Below are 26,128 nucleotides of genomic sequence, written 5' to 3'. Positions count from 1 at the left end.
GAATTTCTTAAAAATATTCACTCTCTCATAGAAGAGCATGGAATAAACATCTGAATGCTGATTCTCAAAATCCATAATTCTTGTAATATTTTAAATAGCATATATGCTCTCATTTGATCCTCTCTGCCAATGAATGACTGATAATTAATCATAGAATGGTTTGGGTTGGAAAGAGCCTCACATCTCATCCCATTCCAACTCTGCCATGGCAGGGATGCCCTCCACCATCCCAGGGTGCTCCCAGCCCATCCAGCCTGGCCTTGGGCACTGCCAGGGATCCAGGGGCAGCCCCAGCTGCTCTGGGCACCTGTGCCAGGGCCTCATCACCGTCAGAGAGAATTTCACCCTAACATCTAATTTCAACCCACTCTCTTTCAGTTTAGAGGCAGTAATGAAAGCATATATTAAATAAAGTATGTATTGCCTGCAAGCCTGTGCATTCCAGAAAGAAATGGTTGTTATCTCTTCAAACAACTGTCAGGCCAAATGTGTGCAGGGTCTGAAGCAGAATGTGGAGTTTTTCTCAGAGCTCTGTCTATATGTCACTGCCACTACAATTATGTTCTGTCTGTAACAGCACTTGAACCATCACCAGACATTTTAGTCAGCTCAGGCTTTTGAGATGTTTTCATTTAGAGTCAAAGGGTTTCTTTCTCCTGTACAGTGCAGAACCAAGCGAAAGAGAAAGAAAGGATGAGTGCAAATCACTTCAGCAGTGCAGCACAGATGAGTGGCTGTCCCTGCTCAGTTTGGATTGCAGCTATTGGAATTCAGCGTGTTCCCATCGATTTTCCAACATGCCCAAGCTGCACTCCCCATGTGGTATCGACTCAGCTGGGGAGCCATGAGGCAGAGACAGTTAAGAAAATATTTACAGGAGACTGAGCCCTACAGTAAATCAGTAATGAACTTGTTTGTCTGACCCATTTATTCATGACCCATAAGTGAGCTTCTGCTTTTTGCTGGAAACGTCTCCCCCACACACAGCCCCACAGTGGTGCTGCAAAACCCCTAAAGGCAAAACAGACCCTCAGTTCTTCTATCAAAACAGCCCCTCAATTCCTCCATCAAAACACACCCTCAGTTCCTCTATCAGAACACACCCCCAGTTCCTCCATCAACTTTTCCATTTTCTGCAATGAACACAAGAAGAGAATTTGCATTGTGATCGTTCCTTCCAATCTCTTGATTAACTTTACTCAGCCAAACGTGGGTGAGCTTCCTCCAGCTGAGTTGTAGAAGTTGAATATCTCCTCTGGAGCCAGGGAGAGCTGGGGGTGCCCAGTCTGGAGAAGAAAAGGCTCCAGAAAGAGCTCAGAGCCCCTTCCAGAGCCCAAAGGGGCTCCAGGAGAGCTGGAGAGGGACTGGGGACAAAGGACGGAGGGACAGGACACAGGGAATGGCTTCCCACTGCCAGAGAGCAGGGATGGATGGGATTTTGGGCAGGAATTGTTCCCTGGGAGGCTGGGCAGGCCCTGGCACAGGTGCCCAGAGCAGCTGGGGCTGCCCCTGGATCCCTGGCAGTGCCCAAGGCCAGGCTGGATGGGGCTTGGAGCACCCTGGGATGGTGGGAGGTGTCCCTGCCATGGCAGGGGTGGGACAGGATGAGCTTTAAGGTCTCTTCCAACTCCAACCAGTCTGGAATTCTGTGATCTCTTTCCACTCACTTTAGCCCTGGGAACAGCTCTCAGACAAGTTTACACAAGTTAACAATGTTCTGCTTCCTGCAAATGTAGAAGTGTAAAAGCTAAATATTCTTTCAGGTAAAACAGACACCATCTTCCACTCTGAGTGTTTAATTTCAGCTGTTTATAACTCTTCCTCACACTCACATCAAAGAACCCCCAGGACAGGCAGGGGAAGAGGGTTGCTTGTGATACAGCTTTTCTCATGTAAAGACTTAGCATTACAAGGAAATATTGAATGTAATGCACACACATATTTAAATGTGTCTCTTAAGAAAATAAAACTTGTTAAGTTCATCCCATCCCTTTATACTTTTACAGGATCTCTGAAAACTGTTTGATGCTCTGTAGGTCCCTTTCTCAGTGACCTGACACCTCTCTAAAGTGCCAAGATTTTATGAACAGCAGCTGTACTTGCCCATGTTGCTTCCAAACCCACAAAGATTTCAGAAATAAATGAGGATTCATCAAAAACAACATTTTTCTTCGAAGGCTGTTTCTTCTAAACCAAAAGAACACAGACATTTCTTCTCAAATGCCTTGTCTAAGACTTTCAGCAGCACAAAGGACACAGATTCCAGGAGGAATCAGCAGAATCCTGTAACATTTTGGGATGGAAGGGACATCAATGATCACTCAGCCTCACCCCTACCATGGGCAGGGACACTTTCCACTGTCCCAGGCTGCTCCAAGCCCTGTCCAACCTGGCCTTGGGCACTTCCAGGGATCCAGGGGCAGCCACAGCTTCTCACAGAAGAAGCTCATCCAAGAGATCATGGGAGACTTTAAACTGTGGTAGAAGCAGAAAAATAACTGGATGCAAAGCAGTAATCAGGATTCATTCATCCTGTGCTCACAAGACTCTTTATCCAGCTGCCTCTCTGACTCCAGAGCACATCCTTTCCTTCTCCTAACACTCCAATCCCTCCCCTGGCAAAGCAAGAGAAGCCTCAGCTCATGGAGGGGTTGAGCAAGGCTTTCCTCCTTAAATCTGAGCCTCCAACCACTGCTGAGGGAGGAGGATTCACCTCTGAGCACAGCAATGCCCTGGGATCTGACATTCCTCTCCCTGCAGTGCTGCCACACCTTCCCCAAGAGCTGACTTGGTGTTTGTTTGGGTGACATGGGAACGTCAGGAAGAGCAGACAAGCTCCTGCTCCTTCCCTGCTACCATCAGCCTGCTGGGGAGAGCTCAGGGGGAATGAGAATGTGGGACAAGAGGAGGATTTCTTCTAGAAATTAGTGCTGGTGATACAGATTAAGTACAAACACAATGTATTGTTGATTACTGTGTCCAAAGGAGCTTTTAAGAAAAAACAGGCAGTTTTCTGAGAACACAGTTTTAAGAAAAAACAGGCAGTTCTTGCCAAGAAATACTCTTAGAGATGCTCAACACAAGTGTGCACTAACTTTTGTGTAAAGAAAAGAAAAAATCCTATCATTTTATAGCTCTCATCTGATGCTGTTTACTGCAGTCACAATGAGCTCTAAGGCTCTTTCCAATTTTCCAGCACCAAGTCCTAATCTGAGGATGTCCTAATGAGGCCAGAGAAATGCTCAGCACTGACACAGCCTGGCAGTTCTGCCATGGACCCTGAGGCTTTGGCCAAATCCCCAGGTCAAGGTTTGCAGGCAACATCTGAAGAAACTCTCCCTGTGTAAATGAAGACACACTTTGGCCTGTGGCTGCCACCATGTGCAGAAGCATTTTTCTTGGAGAAAAACAAAGCAATCTGCATAATCCTGGCAAATGGGAAAGGCAATTTCAGCAGTCCCATCCAGCATTTTGTGCTGCAATTTCCTAAAGGATATTCCAGGCAATTTTAAACACACATCACCTCCAAGAATCAATCTAGCACTGAAGGCACTTTGGCTCTGTGGGGAAGGAATTTAAGGTTTTTCTGCTGGTGCTAATGAAACATGAGGATAGGGGTGCTCCAGGTCCAGAAAGCAGCACATCCCCATGGCAGAGAACTTGATTATCTCAAGACTACTCTGCCTCCTTGCTCTTCTCCTTTACATAGTGCCTTCCACACATCTTTCCCTTTCCCAAAGGATTTAAGGACCAGTCTCTCCAGCTGGCTGCCCTCTCCTGGATGGAATCAAAAAGTGTTTGATTACTTCCACTTAGATAAAATGCAGTGATCTGCTTTTAATTTTTTTTTCCTTGGGTCTGCGTAATCACAAAGGTTCCACTGTGCCAGAACAAGAACTATGAAATTCTAAGGGGCTGCTTCATAATCCTCAACAGAGCTGCCAACTTTTTTGAGAGTAGAGTTTTTAGCCAAATTGCCTTATATATATATATTTTACAAAGTTTTAAATTTTTACATTTCTTTCCTGTATTTACTATTGCCCAAATCCCAGTGCTGTTCCCTTGTAAACTACTTAATCCCTCTCCTCAAACACGCTGGAAAACATTTCCATATCTCTTTGTTGCTGAAGGTAAGCGTGTTAAACACACAATATTTCACTTGGAAGGATTCTTATATAATCTTTTCCTCTGCCTCAAGTCAGGGTCAAATATTTCTTTGCTACTCTCAACCAGTGTTTGGCTGACCCCAGTTACAGCCAGCTGATAATGGGGACTGCACGGTTTCTGTAGGGAACCAGTCCCCTCCTTCCCCAGTTAACCATTACTGTTCCTACAGGTTTGTTCCCCACTCCTGAGACGAGCACAGAGCTCTGGAGATGATTTTCCCACCGGGGAGCTGGGAGTTTCCCTCTGGGAGCCCTCATCTTTAAATCGAGGGCAAGGATTAGGATGCAGAGAGGGAAGGCAGAGGACAAACCCCCCTCGCAGAGGGATTCAGTCGCTGCCAGCGGCACGGCCGAGCCGGAGCCTTCTCGGGGCGTTGTGCGAGCGCACTCCCAGAGCAGCCAAGGCTTTGAAACTTTCACTGCACATCTGTGCATCCCTGCCTGCGCTCGGCAGCGAGCCAAGCGCTGAATTCCTGCGAGCCCGTGCAGCTCCCACACGTCCACAAGCGCTAGGACCCAGAGGGAGCCGGCTCGCCGTGAATCAGAGCGGAGCCCCGAGCGCTGAATGAGGCTGCCACGGCAGCGGCGATGTGAATGGCTCACAGGGGCCGAGGACAGGGGTGTCACAGCAGCCCGGACAGCCTGGACAGCCTCGGGCAGCGGCGAGCAGCGCTGCGGCTCCCAGGTGAGCGAGCGGGGCGGGAGCGGCACCGGAGCGCGGCCCCGGAGCGCGGCCAGCGCCGGCTCCGCGCTCCAGAGCAGCCTCCGGAGCCTCCTCCGGAGCGATGCGATGGGGCAGGATGCGGTGGGATGCGGTGGGATGCGGTGGGATAAGGTGGGATGGGATGCCTGTGCAGCACGGAGCGCTCGCTGCTTGCTTGTGGGTTGGTGGAAACGAAAATCGCATCTGCTCAAGGCAGGTTTGGCCGCACGCACATCTGGAAGGTGTTGGTGGGGCAGCTGTGGATAAGCTTAGAGCTTGAAAAACATCTTTAGCCAGAGCAGCTTAATCTCAAGGAAATGCAAGTGCTCTTACTCTTTTTATCCAGGTATATGGGAACTTAGTTTTATTTGCATTCTACAGCAGTTGCACCTATATGAAAATTCTTTACTGGCTTTGTTCTGAATATTGAGGCTTTCTTATTTCCTTTTTTCCATGCCCTGTGATAATTCTAGTCTAGATAAAAACTCCTTTCTTTCTTTACTAATATAAATAAATAGGAATTCTGCTAAATCAAAGCGTGACTGACCCAAGGCAGGATCCTTTTAGCTGCAGACAGAGCAGTGCTTCAGCAGAGACCATGGATCCTCTGGGATGTCCACTTGGAAAAGCTCACGACCTCCCCGCTGCCTGTGTGTAGTGACAGGATGGAGCTGACAATGTTTATTGATTTATAGCTGGTGATAACACTGTTTTAGCTGAGACACTGCTCACAGATAAAAACAGGGACCCCAGGCAGGGAGACAGAAGGAATTTGTGTGCTGAGAACAAAAAGTGTTTGTGCTTCGGTTCTTTCTTCAATTTAAATTCTCCTTATAAAGCTCAAGAAGTTTTAGAAAAACACCAAAAGTGAGCGTGCTTGTCAGGCTGGTTTTCCAAGTTGTCACAACTTGGAAGTTGCATTGTGGCTGTTAGATAATTTATGGATGTTTTCATGCATTAGAGTATCACTATAAAGTTTTTGGGGCACTTTTTTTACTAAGCCAAACTAAAATGTGACAATGATCTGCAATAAGACAGAGAGGGAGCTGATTTGTCTGTACATTCCTGCTTATGGCACTTCTGAGCTGGTTCAGATATTGTGGCAAACAGTCTTTTAAAATCCCCCTGCCAAATGCCATTTCAGGCAGTTTTGTCTGAAATTCAGAGGGTTACAACATTTTCTGCACTTCCCCAAGAGATTACAGGGATGGAACGAAGGGATTTGAACGATGAATCAAATATATTGGAGAGTTCTCAAGTATGATAAGAAAGACTCTAAAGGCCTTAGAATGTATTAATAATCATAGATATGAATCATTTTAAAACAAATCTCAGCGAGGTCTGGAGAGGAGCCCCCTGACACATCTGTGCAGAACCAGTGATTTCACAGCTTGATCAATCCCAGCCACTCACCCTGGGGGGATCTGGCCCTCCCAACAAGGTGGTAAAGAAAGTAACTGTGGCTCTATTTCCTCATCCTCATAGCTCAGCAGTGCCCCTTTTCCCCACCAAGGTCTGAAATTATATTTTTAGATGTCTTCATTTAAGTTCAGTGGAGAGTTACAATGAGCACAAGCATCATTTTAACCCATATGCTAAATAAACAATTACTTCATAGGGTAACTGAGCAGCCTATGAAATAACCACAAGATATTAATTGAAAAACTAGTTTAGAAAAAGACCTAAAATACGTATTCAGATTAGCATTTTCAAGTATAAAATATCTTTATTTAATGGGATGTCTGGAACAAGGGTCAAATAGAACACATTAAAAACTAGATTGTTTCAATCAATAGAGTAAAGCCCACAAATTTCCCTACTGCTCCATGGCTTTGGCCATATAAATGTTCCTTCAAGCACAGATTCTACTAATTGGTTTTTTGTTTCCTTACAAAATTCTTTTAGGACTAGGAGAATATTGCATATGTACTAATCAGCATTACTGACTTAAATTAAAGGCACGTGGAAAAATACTGGTAGTTTTAAGAAGTTAACAGAAATCTTTGATTTTTTTCATCTACATTTTACAAACAAACTGCTGATAAAGAAAAAAAAAAAAGATAAAGGGTTACTAAAACCCATGGTTGCATTCCAAAAGATTCAGTGCTCTAGCAGCAACAGTGAGCACTGGATTGGTGGGGTAGGAAATGTTTGTCAATCCCAAATGTGGGGCCAATAAAAGCCAGGGAAACTCAACCCCTTCCAGCCCAGCTACAGCAACGCTGACCTCTGCCGGCAGCTGCTTGGGCAAAGGATTTGTTACACCCAAATATTTATTAAATCTCATTCTATTCCCTGAGAAAGAGGCAAGACCTCTTCCCACCAGTTTATCTCGTGGAAAGAAAGAAAGGAAAAAGACTTCTCCCAGGGCAGTGGGGATGGAGAAGGGTCTGGAGCTCCAGGAGGGGCTGAGGGAGCTGGAAAGGGGCTGAGCCTGGAGCAAAGGAGGCTCAGGGGGGCCCTTGTGGCTCTGCACAGCTCCTGACAGGAGGGGACAGCTGGGGCAGTCGGGATCTTCTCCAGGGAACAGGGACAGGACAAGCAGAATTGGCCCCAAGCTGGGCCAGGGGAAGGTCAGGTTGGATATTATGGAAAATTTCTGCCCTGAAAGGGCTGCCAGGTATTGGGACTGAGGGCAGGTCTGGAGTCACCACACACCCAAAGTGTTCGGAAATGCCCAGGTGTGGCACTCGGGACGTGGCTCAGTGGTGCTGTGTGGATTCAATTTTCTTAGAGGTCTTCTCCACCCTGAATGATTCCATGCTCCTGTGGGAGCAAAAAGCCATCCACCAATGCTCCTACAACTGCATTCCTGCCCTGGCCAGAAGGAAACTCTCCCTGTGCTGTGCCTGACCTGGGCAGGGTCACAGAGGCCAAAGCATTTGAGAACATTTCTCCTACCAAAGGTCAGGGACAGATGTCCTGTGGGATGTGTTGTGGCTTTTTCTCTCCCCACAATGCCCTTTGTGCAGCCCCACAGAATTCATTAAATATTTGTGTGTGTGTGTGTGTGTGTGTGTGTGTGTGTGTGTGTATGTGAATTTATTCACAAAAATTATGTGGTCAAGCAAAGCAAGATCATTTTTGCTGTTGCCAAGAAATCACAGTATCAATCACTGTGAGTTATGTACACTCTTGTCTGCCCAAGGCCACTAATACTAAAGGAATTTGGGGGAAAGAAGATCTCAGACCCTCAATATAAACCCATCCCATCCCCAAATCCTGGGCACTGCTGGTACCTCTGGTCATTGGTTACAAGGATAAAAGGATAAAGCAAAACAAGAAAAGGTGCAGGATGATGAAAGCCTGGAACATTTTCTGTATTTAGAGAAACTACAGAGATTATGATTTCTAAGTCTGGAAAAGAGATGGCTGAGCAGGGGTGTGAGGGAGATATTTATAGTCACAGTTGTCCTTAAGATGTAGAGAGGAAATGGCTGTTGTCAAAATCGAGGAGCAGGAAACAAAACTGGCAGGTGGCAAAGTCAAGGCAAACAAAACAAGGTGTTCCTCCCTCTGGGCATAAAGGAGCTCTGTAATTCTTCCCCATGGATATTGCAGGTCACAGGCCTCAGGGAGCGCTCAGGCACACTGAGAGCAAAGCTGCTGCCTGTGGTTCCATCAGTCTGTGCTTCCAGAACCACCTCAGGGTGGGAGAGCAGCCCAAGGATTTGCTCCCCACGTGTCCCCCCCTCCCCAGCCATCCCCAGGGGCTGCAGGAGGCAGAATTCCTGACCTGCTGCTCTAATTCCTTCTCCTTGGTGCTTCAGCTGTCAAATACTCCACCTCACCCACCCCAAAAAGGTGACACTAATATTTGCTGCAGGTTACCAGTTCATTGGTGAAAGAATGGCAAGAGGTAAAATACATCTCTCATTTTGGTGTTTGCTCAAGGATTAGGTGTAGGCCAGTGTTCATGGATGTTACCAGCACAGAAAGACATCAGTGATGAGATTTACAGCTCCTCAGGCAAATCAGTGTCTGAGACAGTGGAGAAGGGCCTGTGAATCCTGGAGCATCTTGTGAAATTCACTGAAATGGGGAAATACCATTTTATCTCATCTCAATGTGGCCTTCATAGGGAGCTGGCATCTTATTTGAAAATTTTTACTGAGCTCAGGTCTTTTCTAACAGCTTCCACAAAAAATATTATGCACAAATAAATCTCAAGTAAAAGGTAGCAGGGCAATGCCTCATTAATTACACTGGCAAAACCTTTCACTCTGAGAACTGCATCACCCTGAGAAATGCAGCAGAGAATGGCAACGCCAGCAGTGAATCCTGGATGCCAAGAACCTGAGTGCATTGGCAGAGAGCTGGGGAGTCACCAAGGACATCCAGAGCTGGCTCCAGCAGCCCAGAGTCAGAACAGCTCCTGGGAGAGACACTGAGATCACACCAGGGCTGGAGAGCAGGAGAAAATCAGCAAAGTGCTGCTCAGTCCTTGGAGCCAGCACACAGCTGGAAGCTGCCCAGTGCAAGGAGAAATCAGGCCCTGAATACACACCAAGGAGGCTCTGCCATAATGTCTAAATTCAAACGACTGCAGCAGGTAGTTTGAAATAACATTCGATGGTTTTTCTGCCATCCTTTGAGCTGCCTCAGGCCACTGCTGACTGAATGAAACACCTCTGACTGTTCCTTATCTTGGAGGCAGCTGTTTATCACCTTTCTCCTTTATTCCCCCAGGCTCCAGCATTTCCAAGATGCTTTGAGATTTTATGGCACAGTGCTTGACATCACCAGATGACCCAAATCAGGATGTATCAGGCACACACTGTTGCTGGGATGGGTTTTATCATATAAAATCCCAGGATGGTTTGGCTGAGAAGGGAATTCATCCCATCCCACCCCCTGCCATGGCAGGGACACCTTCCACTGTCCCAGGTTGCTCCAAGCCCTGTCCAACCTGGCCTTGGACACTTGCAGGGATCCAGGGGCAGCCCCAGCTGTTCAGGGTACCTGTGCCAAGGGCTGCCCACCCTCCCAGGGAGGAATTTGTCCCCAGTATCCATCTAACCCAGCCCTCTCTCAGTGTAAAGCCATTCCTCCTTGCCCTCTCTCATGGACGTTACTGCCACATTTCACAGTGGCATTTCCTGGAGGAAACTGAGAGGTGGTGACAATGCACGAAGGGAGAAGGTGACAGTGCACCAAGGGAGATGGTGACAATGCACCAAGGGACATGGTGACAGTGCACCAAGGGAGATGGTGACAATGCACCAAGGGAGGTGGTGACAATGCACCAAGGGAGGTGGTGACAGTGCACCAAGGGAGGTGGTGACAATGCACCAAGGGAGGTGGTGACAGTGCACCAAGGGAGGTGGTGACAATGCACCAAGGGAGGTGGTGACAGTGCACCAAGGGAGATGGTGACAGTGCACCAAGGGAGGTGGTGACAATGCACCAAGGGAGATGGTGACAATGCACCAAGGGAGGTGGTGACAATGCACCAAGGGAGATGGTGACAATGCACCAAGGGAGATGGTGACAATGCACCAAGGGAGGTGGTGACAATGCACCAAAGGAAGTGGTGACAATGCACCAAGGGAGGTGGTGACAATGCACCAAGGGAGATGGTGACAATGCACCAAAGGACATGGTGACAATGCACCAAGGGAGATGGTGACAATGCACCAAGGGAGGTGGTGACAGTGCACCAAGGGAGATGGTGACAGTGCACCAAGGGAGGTGGTGACAATGCACCAAGGGAAGTGGTGACAGTGCACCAAGGGAGGAGCTCCCTGGCCTGGACTTCCAACCAAACCCTGACACAATCCCCTCTCAGTGTGACAGAAATCAAACCTGCAGTGATCAGACCACTTGAGGTAGTTCAAGACTTCTTTAATTCAGGGTTTTCTAAAACTGAGCATCAACACAGACCATAAACTGGTTCCAAAAAGTCTTTCCCTCGTTTATCTTCCTGGCTCCAAAATCCAATTTCCTGTCCCCATGGGGTCCATAACAACGTGCCAATAAAAGTTCAGATTCTGCTCCTGTTGACTTGCTAGGAATCAAAATCCTAACTGGCATTCAAGCACAAAAGACAGACAAAAAACAACCAGAAAGTAAAACCAGTTCTTTGATTTTTTTTTTTTTCTGGGCCTTGGTTGACGTATTATTGACAAAATCACAGAATCATGGAGTCATTAAGGTTGGGAAAGACCTCCAGGGTCAGCAGGTCCAACCTTTGACAAACACCACCATGCCCACTAAACCATAATGACCATTTATGTTATGCAAACATGAAGCTCCTCCAAGAATAAAATCAAAGGAATGAATTAAATGAATGACTAATGGATAAAATGAATCTGGTTTGGAACTCAGGGCTGGTAATTTCTTTTGATCTGCCATATTTGTGAGAAATGTTGCTGCTTTAAAGAGGATGCAGTGAAAACTGCCTCCATTAACTTCTTAACTGCCCAGGAAATTTATAAAGATTACACTGATTCTGACAGTTCTGGCCTCCAATGAGTAAATTAGCCCAGTGTAAATACAGCTGGGAAGCAGATTATGTGTTTGATAACTTTCTATTTGCCAACTATGGCTTTGCAAGGTGAAAAACTACTATTTTGATTTTTCCAGTTCTTAATCACTATGTATTTCCCCTTGTTGTATAAGTAGAAAGGTGACACAGATTTTTTTTTTACTGGTCTGGTTCACTGCTTCACTTTCACTATTTTATTTTGTTCCTGACACAACCATATGTGATCCAGGCTCTTAAAAAAAAAAAAAAAGAGTTCTTCAGGAATTTTTGTGATGGGGATTTGCCAGGCACCTCATTACTACGTAATATTTTGATTATGATACATTTAAGAGCTTTGGCTCACAGAATATATGTTTTTCTATTTTGAAATATAGCTTTTATTCTTTTTCTTTGACGACTTTATGTGCTGGATGAGTCAGGTATGAGAGAAGACCTGTGCTTGTTCACAAAGAGCTTTGCCCTGTGGTGGATGACACAGCCTGCATTTTCCCAGTGCATCATTTCCTGCCCATTATTCCATGATCCTTTTGGGACGTTCTACGTCCCAGCACCAGACCAGCAAGGGGTTTGAGGTGGGTGCATTCCCACAGCCATACAATCTGTTTATGTGAATTATTGAGATTTTGCTCACCTTGCTCTTAGAATCTTCTGTTTGCCCCTGACAGAGACATCAAGCCCTTCACCTGGTCATTGTCCTTTGCTGAGAGGACATTGAAGGGTTCTCTCTAAAAAGGAATAAGTTGATTATTTTTGTTTCTGCTCAGTGTAAGCAATTTGATCCATATCCCTCAGCAAAACTGATCACAGTAACTGCACTTCTTACCTGGGAGGAGAAAGTACATGAAGTGTATCAAGAGAAACAAATCAGCACAGAACAAGCCACTGAAGTGAGGTGTGGGTTTATTTTCCATGTCAAAAATCTTTTCCATCCCTTCTCTCATTACTGGGGATCAACCTGGTCCAGGGGAAGGTGTTCCTGCCTGTGGAAGGGGTGGAATGGGATGAGCTTTGAGGTCCCTTCCAGCCCAAACCATCCTGGAATTCCATGATTGGTGTTATCAGTGCTCTGAACATTCAACATCCACGTTTTTGTCCTGCTTGGATCCAAACACTCCCTGCCCAGTCCCTCCTGCCAAACCTTCCTCTCATCATTTTCTCAGGCACAAGCTGTAAAGAGGAGAGTGCAAAGGGTCACTGCTCAGCTTCACATTCCAGGACACTTTATCTATGCCAAAAGTGTGAGTTTCTGGTTTTGGCAAAGCATCCAGAATCCAAAGCATCAGAGGGAGTTTGATCCATGAGCTCTGCCTGGGTGCACGTTCCTGGTGCTGGGCAGGGCTGTTCTAGAGACCATTTCTTTTTTCTGTGTGTTCTGAGAGAGAAAAGTGTGTGGCCCTTTCCTTCTCATTTCTTCCCTCCTCTTTGAAAGCAAAGAAATTAGAAAACAATTTAATGACCTGCAGAATGTCTCCCCTTTGTTCAGGATTTCAAATTTTAAAAAAGAATTCGAGTAATTTGAATTCAGTCTTCAGCACTTGCTTGTGCCATCACTTGAAAGCCAAAGGAAATGCTTTCTGTGAAAATAACACATCTCCAGTGCCACAGGAAAACTGATGTGAGGTTTAAAGTTTAGATTTGAAGCTCATCTCTCCCCCTTTGAATTTGCAAAAGCTCATTTCCAAGTGACATGTATTTAAACTCTGGCATTGTGCACAGAAATGAAATACACACCTAATCAGCAAAACTCCCCTCTGGTTTTCATTTTAAGCAGGCAAAAATGATCTTGTGAGGATTAGACCTTGATTATTGCTTTGAACCTAATACTAATGCAAAGAAACCCCAGAGAAAAGTTGAAAGATGCAAAATTCAGTCACAATAGGCTTCTTTAAAAGATGGTTCAGTTAGAAATCTGCTAGACATATGTTATTTTAAAAAACAGAATAAAAAGCCAATTTTTTTGTGTTAGACAATGTAAAATTTTCATGTATTCATCATCTGAGGAAAATTGTAGCAAAAATAGGCAAATACCAAAGAAAATTTATTCCTATTGCCACAATTATGTCAATAATCTGTGGAGTCCCACTTTTCAACAGCATTTAATATTTTCATACTACAAATCACATCTGGCTACAAATGTCATCTTCTGTCTCCTCCCACTCCATCTTCATCCATATTTTCTTCCTTATAGTTCACAATAAAACTGCTTTTTTGTAACCACAATGATTCTTCCTGACAACTGATTCACCACACAAAAGCATTAACAAATAACACTGTAATAAATACAAGGTGCACAGCAAGTATCCAGACAAGGAAAATACTTGGTTACATATGGGGTGAAGTGTTATAATGACAGCTAATTTCAAATATATCAGGTTATTTGTACTAATTAATATTGGCACAACCCCCATGGAAATTCAGATTTGGGAGTTTTCTGGATGTGTTTTGTGGAGGTACAGAAGAGGTGAAGCCTGTGGCACCTGTGTTCATGTCCTGCTGCAGAAGAGTGATGGATTTTTAAGTGAAATCCAAACCAGAATTATGATTATGTGGGGAAAAAGAGCATGGAATTTATTACAGAATCATTAAGGTTGGAAAAGACCTCCAAGATCATCAAGCCCAACCTTTGCTTGAACACCACCACACCCATGAAATCATTCTGCAGCCCCTGTTGTGACCAATGCCCCACAACAAAGGTCAAACCCACATCCCAGGGCTGGGAGGTCCCAGCAGGACCTTCCCAGAGGATCCCAGAAACTGAAGGAGTGTTGGGGAAGATGAAACAGGAAAGCCTTATAAATATGATTGTCTGGCAAAAGAGTTTGAGAATACGGAAACTATAAGTGAGATTGAAATGAAAGCAAGCTTTGAGATCCCTCAGTTACTGAACAACTGGAAAACAATGGTGTGGCCAGCTGAAGGTGATCCCCTTTTGATGGAACAACACCCTCTGCTTGCAGACAGGCCCCAGGGTCAGAGCAGACCCTACAGCTTGGCAGAAGGGGCCCAAAGAGGAGTTTTTAGGGTTTCCAAAGAGTAGTTTTTAGGGTTCGCAGAAGGGGCCCAAAGAGGAGCTTTTAGGGTTTAAAATGTAACACAGTATGGTAATGTAATGATTCTTATAGGCTGTATGGAAATGCTATAGGATTTGTATCTTGGACTAGATTGGTTAGTGAGAATCAGAATATTCAACACAGAAGAAGATTTATTGTATTGGAACGGGAACCTCTCTCCCTCTCTCATCCTCTCTCCCCCTCTCTTCTCTCAGTCCTGCTCCAGCTGTGGCTGGCAGCTCCCAGCAGGGCCCTGCACCCAGGCCCTTTGCAATAACCCCAAGTTCCAAGCCCTGGCTGCAGAGATCTCTCATCTCCATCTGTCCCCACTGTCCTACCCCCGGTGCTCCTACAAAGGAGAACTTCAGAAGTTCTGGATTGAGCATTCCCAGATTCCTTGTGAAACCCAAACACTGGCTTGGACAGAAAGGCTGAAAGGTTTAGGTGGGATATTGGGAAGGAATTCTGCCCTGTGAGGGTGGGGAGGGGCTGGAATGGTTTCCCAGAGCAGCTCTGGCTGCCCCTGGATGCCTGGCAGTGCCCAAGGCCAGGCTGGATGGATCTTGGAGCAAGCTGGGACAGTGGGAGGTGTTGGAGTTGGAGCTGGATGAGCTTTAAAGTCCCTTCCAACCACAGCATTCCAGGATTCCATATTGATTCTTTCAAATGCTGGGCCTCACCTGAGGTCCTGTGCCACCTGCTCTGCACACCCAGCCAGGTGAGGAAATGTCCAATCCAGCTGCAGGGTTGGCAGCCAGATGTTGGTGCTGTTACTGCAGCCCTGCTATCCCTGCTGACTCAAGGCTGGCTCACCCTGTGTGCTGCTGCCCTGGGTCACAGGAGGACTGTGGCTCGTTAACTGTGACATCAAATTCAGCTGTTAATCGTGCTTGGAATTTCTGATATTACAATGGGATGGGATAGCTACACATGACAAATATCAAATATTCATCAAAGCAAGCAGCTGATAAAATTGTGCAAGCATGTGCGTGCAGGGAAAATGATGATTCATTTACAGATGTGCTGCTGATTTTTCATCACTGCACACAACCTGGGGCACATCAGACAAATGTTTAAACTCCACCGTTATTTTCCACCAGACAAACTCTTGTAACAAGTCTGACATTTCAGCTCCTCTTTGAAACAGTTTCTGCTGGATGTAAGAAACAAAACCCATCGAAATATCCTTCTGGGATTAATTCTCTAAACATAATGACTAAAGAGCCTACTGGCTTTGCTCTAAAATACTGCAATTTTTAGTGCTAGTACTAATAGCTGCAAGAAGTTGATATTATTTATCTTTCTTAAACCTTCTAAAAAGTTGTTTTAACTCCTGGAGGCTGCAAATTTTCTGTCTCAGAGACAAGGCAGCACTGCAGCATCATTCAGAAGAAGAAAGGTGAGAGGGCAAGTTCCAGTCAGTTAATCTGTACATTGCACTGTAAGCCTAGGGAATGGAAATAAAAGGGAGCACTGGTGAAAATCTCCAAATTATTGCAAAGAACAGGTTTCCAGGAAGCAATTAACTGTCTGCCTGGGAATATCCCTGCTTTTTATTTGATGTCAAACTCACGGGTGGTATTTTGAAACATTTGATTGAGCTCAGTCAATTAGCCTTGATTATGGTTTGGCTTTTCCCTCAGAATAGGCTGATCCATAGGGAATGCCACTCATACCAGCACTGAGGCAGAGCAGGATGACTCAGCTGATTAATCAGCTTTCTTTTCTCCTGTTAAGAAGCAAGACTTTGGCTTCCCCAGCTGCTGGAGTGATCACTATCGAACTCGTGTTGAAACTCCCACAGCTTTGCTCACCCCTGACTCACATTCTGGGAGAAGGAAAGTCACCTGCACCCCTGACTGTTGGAGTCCTGGATGAAAAAAAAACAAAAACCAGCACCTGACCTGTCAGAGAATCATGGAATTACAGATCCCACCCTGGTCTGAGCTGGAAGGGACCTTCAAGCTCATCTCATCCCACCCCTGCCATGGGCAGGGACATTTTTCACTGGACCAGGCTGCTCCAAGCCCTCCCACACCTCTGGGACTGAGGGACACACTCAGAAAAGCTGCACCCAGGGATTTCTGTTCACCACAAAGTCCTTGTTTGCAGGAGAAATGTTCCCATTCCTGTTGCTTTCTGATTGAGATGTGTCCCTAATTTGGAATCAACCATAATTCCCATGTTTATGGGTTCTGACAATTCCTTACAGACAAACAGATATGGAATCCTCACCTGTATTTTGCCAAATAAATCTAGTAATTTCCTTAGAAACACAGCACAGAATCTGCACATGAGCAATTTTTTCCAATCCAAAAATTAGATTAATTTATTAAATAAGTAAATGGAAGAAAAAAACAAAGGCTACTTGTAAAAATCTTAAGTAAACACAGAGCTTTTTTCTCTTTCTTTAATAGGTAAATGGCACAAAACACAGCCAGGGTACAGTCACAGTGTGTAATCACGGTCATGAAATGCCTACAATGTAAATGGACTTAATGACAAAATTAAACAAATCTCAATTAAAGGCACAATGATTCCAGACAGGCAAAACCCATCACTCTCCCAGCTTCCCACTAAGTAGATCTCCAAGCATGGAAAGATTGCCAGCTATGGGGAACAGTTTAGAAAGTTAATGACAGTACAAATGGGATTGACTGGAGACTGTAATCCTGGCTCTGTAAGCATTGCCAGAGGCCTGACATGAAGGAACAAGTACTATTTCAAGCAGACTGCAAAGCCAAGGCAAAGATTAACATCTGTCAGAATCAGCTACAGATGAGATTCTTATTGATCCTTGAATGTCACAAGAATTTAGAAGGGCTCAAAGAAACTTTAAAGAGAATAATCAAGTATCTGTGGATTTGGTTTGTAAACCTGAAGTACCTTTCCCACATTTCAGCTATTTTTTTTCACACAGCTGTGTGTGGTGTAGCTACAGTGCTACAAGGCAGAGGAGCAATTTCTTCCAACTTAGTCAGTGTCAAGCTTAGTCTTGCAGGAAAAGCAGTGGCAGGGAGCAGTTCTGGTGCTGTTACCAACATCCAAGACAGCTTTTTGTGTTTGGACTGTGTTGCTGTGGATTTTGTTTCTGCCTCATCCGTATCTCTCCCTACTAACAAGATTAAGGCTTTGCTCACATTCTTCTAATTAAAATGCTGTAATTCTGAGAAGAGATTCCACATCTTCTTTTAGCAGGGTAATCAGTACATCTGTGAGTTCAAGTTACTATTTTTTAACATCAAAGCTTGCACAAAGATAGCTCTCCTCCATGTAGGCCATGACTTTTTATCCACACTGGTTTGAATAACAGGCTCCATTTTGTACTGGGATCAACATCATCTCCTACAAGGGAAGGCTGGGAGAGCTGGGAATGCTCAGCCTGGAATAGAGAAGCTTCCAGGGAGACCTGAGAGCCCCTTCCAGTGCCTAAAGGGGCTCTGGGAGAGACTTTGGACAGCCTGGAGTGCCAGGAAAATGGGAATGGCTGCCCACTGCCAGAGGGCAGGGATGGATGGGATATTGGGAATCAGGAATTGTTCCCTGGGAGGGTGGTGAGGCCCTGGCACAGGTGCCCAGAGTAGCTGTGGCTGCCCCTGGATTCCCCCTGGCAGTGCCCAAGGCCAGGTTGGACAGGGCTGGGAGCAGCCTGGGATGGTGGAAGGTGTCCCTGCTAACCAAAGGCTCCCAACATCTTGTCCTGTCAGGAGCACTCATGCATTTTTCTGCCGCATTTTTCCCTTATTAAACTGAAAGAAGCATAATCTGAGTGGAGCATGGCCAGGGAAGGGAACAGAGCTGGGGAAGGGGCTGCAGCACCAGGAGGGGCTGAGAGAGCTGGGAAGGGGCTCAGCCTGAAGCAAAGGAGGCTCAGGGGGAACTTCTGGCTCTGCACAGCTCCTGCCAGGAGGGGACAGCCAGGGAGGTTGGGCTGTGCTCCAGGGAACAGGGACAGGAGGAGAGGGAGCAGCCTCAGGCTGGGCCAGGGGAAGATTGAATACTGGTGAAGATTTCTTCACTGAAGGCATTGCCACAGGCTGCCCTGGGCACTAGTGGAGTGGAATACCTGGAAATGTTCAAAACACATGAGGATGTGGTGCTTGGAGACGTGCTTTAGTGGTGGACATGACAGTGCTGTGTTCATGATCTTAAAGGTTTTTCCCAGCCTTAATGATCCTGTGAACTTCAAGCTATATTTCACTTACCAGGTGCAGCCTTGACATTTTATTCACAAAGTTTTTAGTTCTGTAGTTTCTCCTTGCTATATGAAGGTACCACTCCACAGCTTTCAGAAGCCCCTCCTGCCCTCACTCCTTCCCCCTATTTTCTCTAAGGTTGTGACACAGCACTAAATTTTGTTTAATCAGCTTCTGCAAGATTGTTTTGGTGAATGTAGATTGAGGAAACTCACTACAGCACTTTAATCCTCCCAGTCCAAGAGCACCCACATTCAATCCACTGATTGTACTCACTGTGGAAATGGGGGAAAAAAGGTTCATATCTAATATAATAAAAGCTAGCAAGGAAAATAATATGCTGGTAAACACAGGAACAGTAATCTTCCAATCTTAGCTTACTTTTTTAAGAATTCCCTAATTTCCACGTCCATATAACAGGGAAGTCAGTGAGCCCCACAGAAAGATGAAGGATGAGTTGTTCAAAGATGTCCAATGCTATCAGTGATAGCACTGTGTTGCAATTCAGGGTTTCAGAGCAGGGCCAAAGAGAGTTCTAGAAAATGTGACAGAAACACTCAAGGGCACGGTTTAAAGGAAAAAGAGGCATCTTTCCCATTATCATTTGTACTGAAGCAAAAATGCTTTCAACCACCAGATGATGCCAGAAAATGTAAAGACCCTTCAAATCCTCCTCACACAAGTGAGCTGCCAAACACAGATTTATAAGAGCTGCTGAGAGTGCCAGGTCAGTCCAACTCCCTGTTTCCTGTTCTTAAGCAAAGGTTGCTGAACTTCATTTAAACTTCTTTGCTGTCTGCTCTGTGCTTGAAGGATTCCCACAGCACAGACAGGATCTGATCTTTCCTTTGCAGACACTCTTCTGTTGAGCTGTCCTTTTGCACAGAGGGTCTGTGTGGCCAGGAGAGCTGAATCAATGTTCAAAGACATTTATTCCAGCCACAGCTGCAGGCTCCCAGCAAGGGAGCATCATTCATTTCTCTGTGTGTTACACCCTTCAAGCTTTGTGTGAGGTGAGGATATTCCAGAGCTGTCAGGCTCCAGAGGTTCAAGATCCAGACAAACAAACCCCTTCCCACACTGAAATGTCACCTTAAATTTCATTTCACCTTAAATGGGTGAGCAGGGAATAAAAACCTCCTATCTTAAAACATCCACAGCAGCTGCCTCCCCTCAGACTCTGACATAATACAAAGATGGAAAACTCCTACTCCCCACTGCTGGCTGGGTCTGTGCCCAGCAGCCCACAAGGTCCAGCTGAAATATGAAATATGGCCCCAGTTCAAACTGTCTCTGCTCTCTGGGAGCATGAGCAGATTTGTTGTGCAGCAGCTGCCTGACACACTCAGGATGCTGAGAGTGCTGAAGTTTGGGCTGTGCTTCTCTGGCCTCAGGTTTGGTGTTGGGGTGGCAGCTGAAGCAGAGCTGAGATTCTCAGAGCATAGGAATGAAGTAACACCTAAATCAATCTCTGTGCTAGCTCAGTGCAAGGAAACACTACTTGGATTAGTGTCTCTGAATATATATTTTGGTGCTAATGTACAGAATCCATCACATTTTGTTACCACCCCTCTTTAGAGGTGTCTGGCATTGTGAGTTAAGGCAGCAATGAGTTCAAACAATCCCACAGCAAGGAGTAAATACCTTCCACAGCAGATGAAAGCCAAGATGCTGAAGAGGTCCCAGGTGTGCTGCAGACAAGACTGTGTGGGGCAGCAGCTCTGAGGCAGCTGGACTCAATGTGTGACAGGAGAAGGCAAGAGCCTTGCACATAAAGAGTCAGAGAGCACGTGGAGCAGCACTTGGAGCTGGAGAGGAAACAAACCAGAGGATGTCAACACACAGGCATGACCAGGGGCAGGAGTGAGAGAGCCAGAGAATAGGTTTTGAGGGATGGCTGTCTCACTCTCCTGCTGCTTTTTAATCCATCTACTCCATAAGGAAAGGTGCAGAAAAGGGTTTTGATAAAGAGAGAAGGAGCTGGTACTCGCATGGATTACAAACACTGGCAAAACCACTCTTGTTTTTCTACCACTTGAGGCATGCAGACACTAAAATACAATGAACAAATAAGGACAATAAGGCAAATAAATGCATGGGAAGAAATAGGATCAGTTTCCCAAACATCCTGAACACTTGTGCTTTGCAGTGGTTTACTCTGCTGCCAAGTAATCAAGATGATCTCCCAGGCTGAGCTCAGAAAAACATACAGGGGAAAATATAGGTATGGAGCATTTTGCATGGTGTCAACACACTTCCACAGAAAGCAGGCTTTAATCCTCAGTAAGTGCTGAGTACAGACATACAAAGTAAGAAAGCCCAGGGGTAAAAATTCCAGCAGCAGCACAGTTTCCAAAGCAGCTCTGTCCCTTCATGGAAAATGAAGCAGCACTGTTGTCTGGAGTGCAGGAGCTGCAAGGTGAAACCCCCTTTGTTGTTTCCTTCTGATGGTGCTCAGATGAGCCACAACATCAGGAGGAATATCTGAAAGGTCTAAGCAATTGTAAAATCCTCATGTTTTTCTTGGTAAACGACCCTAGATGACAGGAGACTCCTATTTCTCCTGCAAGAACTACTTGTGCTTGCAGAGAACATTACAAGATGACACTGCAATCTGATAACTCAGTGTTTCTGTGGTTGCCTTTGTTTTATTTGGTGGTGTTTCCAGATTTTTTGTGGAAATCTCTACCCTGTTTCTTAGGAGGTTTTTACCCTCTCATTTCAAAACTACACCACATCTAAGAGGTTCCTGCTGTGCAGGGAAAGAAAACCCTTTTTTCCACCTCTTTGGTAACTAAATTTTTAAGCCACCAGCAAGTAGCAAAAAACCTTCAAAGCTGAAAGTTTTTCTTGCACCCAACTAAAGTATTTGCTTAGTTTACATTTAACACTAAGACTGTTACTTAATATATTTTAAAATGTTGTAATATATTAGTATATCACTATTTATTTACATCGGCTCAGTTTAAAACCCACTGTATTTCACACCTCTGTAGTGGAGTGCTTAGGAATTAAAAAAAAAAATTGTTTTGAACTCAATTTCAAATGGGAAAGGCAGGTGGAGTACAAGGGTTTGGGCATTACCACATCTTTACAATCTGCAGAAAAAAAAACTCAGGCTTTAAAATGAGCAGACAGACAAATATCTGCCCAAATCCTGGAGGTCGCCTCATGAACAGCAGGACACAAAACTTATGTTCAGTTGTCCAGAAAATATGGAAATATACTTCTCAAATGTACAGGATATGACAAAGAATACAGAAATCAAACAGCTAATGAGCAACAGCCCAATGATTGAGGTTTTTTGTACACACAATTCACCTTGGGGTATGCTAGTTGAAGGAAAAATATTAACATTTTTCTATAGTTCAAAGTATTATGCCTATGCCTTGAGAGTTATAATAAGAAGGGCACAGAATGACTGTGACTTCTCTGGGGTCAATACCCATTTCTAGCTGCAATAAAAATAAGGAATTTGTATTTCTAAAGGTGTCATTTTAGGGGTTTTTGTCATGATTTTCCTATTGTAATGTAAAGTAAATCATAAGAGAGGGAATTCAATCCCTAAAGAAGGCAATTGAATTCTGTAGGTCTCATGAAAGTAAAATAGATTTAAAAATGGGAAAGAACATCCTAGAAATTAAAAAAAAAAACAACAAAAGGAAGGTGAGCAGTGGAGAAGAGGAACATTGCTACTGCTTGGCAGGAATCCTGTGTTATTCTTTGGGTTCTTCACATGCTACACAAGTAAATTCTACTGACCATAAGTGAGTGGGGAGGATCATTTTATTAAGTGTTTGTAAAACCACTCGACATTTCTGGATGGAAAAATCCTACACAAGCAAAGCAAGATTCCATTCCAGTATTGATGTTTCTTCCCTATCTCAGCACTCTGAGGGAACACAAGAGCACCTCCATGTCATAAGATTTAATTTTGGAGATTTTTGTCTATATCCTTAAGGGTTTTTTTAATGGAAAAAAAAAATCCAGCACATCAGTTTGAATTGCTACAGCTACAGAAGTTTTTATCAGGTGCAGCCAGGCCCTCAGTTCAGCAGAACAGAGATTTTAAAGTTCTCTCAACTCCATCCTTTGCTGCATCCTTCTGTACTCTGACTTGCCAAGCACAGACACCCTTCAGCTTCCCTTTGGAACTTCTCAGAATTCCTGCCCCATTAAAATATTATTGAGTCATTGAAAATAGTTGTAAACACACTGGAAGATTTGTAGAAGATAAAATTCCTTTTGGATGTAAATAATTAATAGAATGGGAAAGTCTGAAAAGTCATGGCCATAATTTATGGCAGCTCCTTCTCCTTACATAATGTTCTTTTCCAAATTCATGATCCAGAGAAACTCTGAAGATGATGGAGTCTGCCTTTGGGAATGTGATCATGACATCCCAGCTCATTTTTGTTTTCTACCTCATTTTTGGAGGCACTACACTGATGCCTTACACTACAACACATGCAATTGCTAAAATCCCTGTGTTCAAGTTTGTTAATGCAGTTGTAGAAAAGTGAAAAAGGAGAATATAAATGAAAATTATGGGCCTGAATAAAAATGAAATGCTAGCATTGCTGCTGGGATTCAGCTGGTTTTTATTAATCAGGGCTTGGAAAAGAATCAGGATTTATATTCCCTTCTGAATAGCTGGAATAAGATCACTAGTTGGAAAGGTTTACTGGCCCTAAAGATATTGTATTTTTCTGCCTTAACTACTCTTGGCTGTAAGAGGGGATGTAACATCACAGTCTGACTGCCCTCATACTTTCTGTTCCCAGCTGAATTCCAGTTTGGTTTTGGTAGTGTTGTGGAGTCTGAAATTCCAGTTCTTTCATTCCTGGTAATTTTGTATTGGAAACCTCGGGGCCAAATATAGCAAGCCAACTATTCCCAAATTTAAACCCATTTGGGAAGGGTGTAGAGGGGAGAAGGGCAAGCCATGCTCCAGTCCCAGGAAGGTCTCTGGACTCACTGTTTTAAGCAGCAGTAGGGAACGAGTCCTGCTGTGTTTGGACAGGGATTGTAGGGAGCAGCAATCCCATCCTGGCTGCAGCTGGGTAGGATGGAGGCAGCAACTTTATATGGATGGGTTTATCCCATTTATCCTGCAGCAGTTTTCCTGTCAGTTAGTGCCTGAGATCTTTAGTCACTCCTTGGTGCCTATGAATTAGGATATATGAAACCCTGGAGTCCTATAAAATATATACATCCAGCTCCAAGGCGATATGGAAAGTTCCAAAGCAATCATCACATGCCAATCATTGATTCTAGGATTTGCTTTCTGGATAATAATATAGGGATGATATACAACCTTGGTATGCTCCTATAACTTACTCCTGGCCAGGATTTTTATTTCTAGCTCATTTAATTTACCAGCTTTATGTCATTGAGGTTATTGACTTCAGGAGAATCAGATTCACATGCTCCTCCAAAAGCTGTTTTCTGCCATTTATTTTCAGTTTGTCACTAGTTTTGTAAGTGATGTGTTTCCCTTCACTTTACTTAAAGAGATTTTTATCTTGACAGAGACAATTTCTTTATCTTTTATTTAACAGCTGTCAGTTTGGTTTTGTTATCTGCAGCAGGATAAAGCTTTCTGCTCTGTCAGGGTGGCTCTGTGCATGTTTAACACTCACTAACAGCCACTCTGTCACAGCAAGGGCTGCATCCTGTCACAAGCCTTTGCTGGTATGGCCACCCTGACCTAAGAGCATGGGGTTTTTCCCAAAGGAATCACATTTTACATGACTGTTGATGCCTCTGAATTCCCATGAGCAAGTTCTACAGGCCAGAGTATCATGATGCCAAACACTGTAAAACAAACTTGAGAAGCAAAAGAAATTATTATATTCTTAGAAGTTTTGATTTTGTTTTACCACTCAGGAGTTTTAAAGTGAAGCTTCTAAAGGTGAGCTGTGCCTGTCCCATGTCACCAGACCTGTCAGGAACCTCCAGCTGTGGCTCCAGGCTGGATCTCTCCCAGCAGATGGCCTCACTCAGCACCAAATGCTCTGAGGGAATGGGGTGTCAATGAAGGTGATGGGAAAGACACTTTTCATGTATTTGGACTTCTCTACCAGCAGGTGAAATATTGAGGGACTGGTTCAGGATGAAAGAAGGGATGAAATTAGGCCCTTGCAAATAAGCCACTTCCATTACTTAGACCCCAATAAATATAGAATAAACATTAAGAAGTGTTAAGAAGTGTTGGATTTGGTGCATCCCCACCCTACAAAATCCCAGCACGGTTTGGGTTGGAAGAGACCTCAAGGATCCAAGGGCAGGAACATTCCACAATCCCAGGCTGCTCCAAGCCTGTCCAGCCTGGCCTTGAGCACCTCCAGGGATGGGTTGAGACTCATGGAGCAATTCCCCCTTGAGCACCCCAAATTCCCAGAGGCTCAGTGGGCTGTGAACCATCCCTGTGATTATCTTTGCCTGGGCCCAGGCTGAGTCAGAGCTCTGGAGGCAGATGCAGGGTGCACATCCTGATGACGAGGAGGATCACGGTGACATGATGATGCTCCCTCCTGCAGGGCAGAATTTTTCTCAGTCTACTGCTCTCCCTAGAAATCCTCAAAGGAACATTTCAGTGCTGGAGGCATTTGAAAAAAAAAAGAAAAAAAAAAAAAAAAGGAAGTGTATGAGACACAGGTAGCTTCCAGCTGGCTCTCCAGCATTCATAAACCTCTTATTTACAGGCTGAGTCACTGCAGATATAATGGAGGAATGAAATGTTGGGTCCATTAGAGATTCCCATTTTCTTGCTCATCAGCTAAGATCAAGGCAAAGCTGTGCCTCTGACACTGCTCTTAGTCATAATGGCTTCAGGATTCCCTTCAAGGCCTCCCAAGGCTCAGAAATCTTTTCCCTGAGTTGCTACTGCTAAATTTTAATTCCTGTAACTTATATACTGGTGAAAATGTTTCCATTAGAGATGTGCCAGAGGCACTTTCTCTTTACCAGCAGCTTCAGCAGCAGCTGCCTCCCTCATTTCTCTCTCACTACCAGAAGCAATGAGAGAAAATTAATTCACTACTTGTTGCTTATTTTGGTGACCTCCACGATCCCACTTGCTGCACTGACAGCCAAGCAGCTCTGTTTATTTTTTACACATCCCTAAAATATGCCAACAACTTCAAGAACGACAGAAAACAACATTCCAAATTGTACAATGCCTTAGATTACAACATTCTATGCTTATGTTTATTGACTATGTTTATTTTTATTTAGAAAATAATTTACTTGCTGTGCTTGACTGAGATAAATAAGCATTAATTTATCTTTTCTCAGTGTAGGAGCTGCTTTAATGGCATCTGGTCAAGTGCAGTGAGAAGGCTGCACTGACTGCTGTTCTCATTGGAAGCAATTAATTTAGTAAATTTATTAAACTCTCATTCCTAATAACTCTCCAGGCAACATTTCCTGTTTGTCCATTTCTCCTTACATTCTGTGGGTAACTTTAACAAAAGGGGAATCCCTAAACATATTTTGTTTGGCACTTTTTGCACTTAGAGATC

General features: G+C 44.6%; 1 protein-coding gene and 1 long non-coding RNA gene across 4 annotated transcripts in view; one reads left to right on the top strand and one right to left on the bottom strand.

The window, feature by feature from the left end:
- The first annotated feature begins 4,526 nt into the window (after positions 1-4,526).
- The window catches only part of NGF (nerve growth factor), a 28,051-nt gene continuing 6,449 nt past the window's right edge, over positions 4,527-26,128 (top strand). For all 3 annotated transcript variants that reach the window (XR_013185224.1, XM_077190694.1, XM_054648921.2), the window contains exon 1: positions 4,527-4,851. Coding sequence is in view for 1 of the 3 variants with exons in the window: in XM_077190694.1 (XP_077046809.1) it covers positions 4,761-4,851 (91 nt within the window). In the remaining 2 variants the exon portion in view is untranslated. The remainder of the gene's footprint in view (positions 4,852-26,128) is intronic.
- The window catches only part of LOC143695720 (uncharacterized), a 41,818-nt gene continuing 35,980 nt past the window's right edge, over positions 20,291-26,128 (bottom strand). Inside the window, exon 3 of the long non-coding RNA XR_013185235.1 lies at positions 20,291-20,410. This is a non-coding gene — a long non-coding RNA (uncharacterized LOC143695720). The remainder of the gene's footprint in view (positions 20,411-26,128) is intronic.

The sequence above is a fragment of the Agelaius phoeniceus genome, chromosome 25, assembly GCF_051311805.1.
Source record: "Agelaius phoeniceus isolate bAgePho1 chromosome 25, bAgePho1.hap1, whole genome shotgun sequence".
Taxonomy (NCBI): domain Eukaryota; kingdom Metazoa; phylum Chordata; class Aves; order Passeriformes; family Icteridae; genus Agelaius; species Agelaius phoeniceus.
This window is presented reverse-complemented; position numbering and strand designations above follow the sequence as displayed.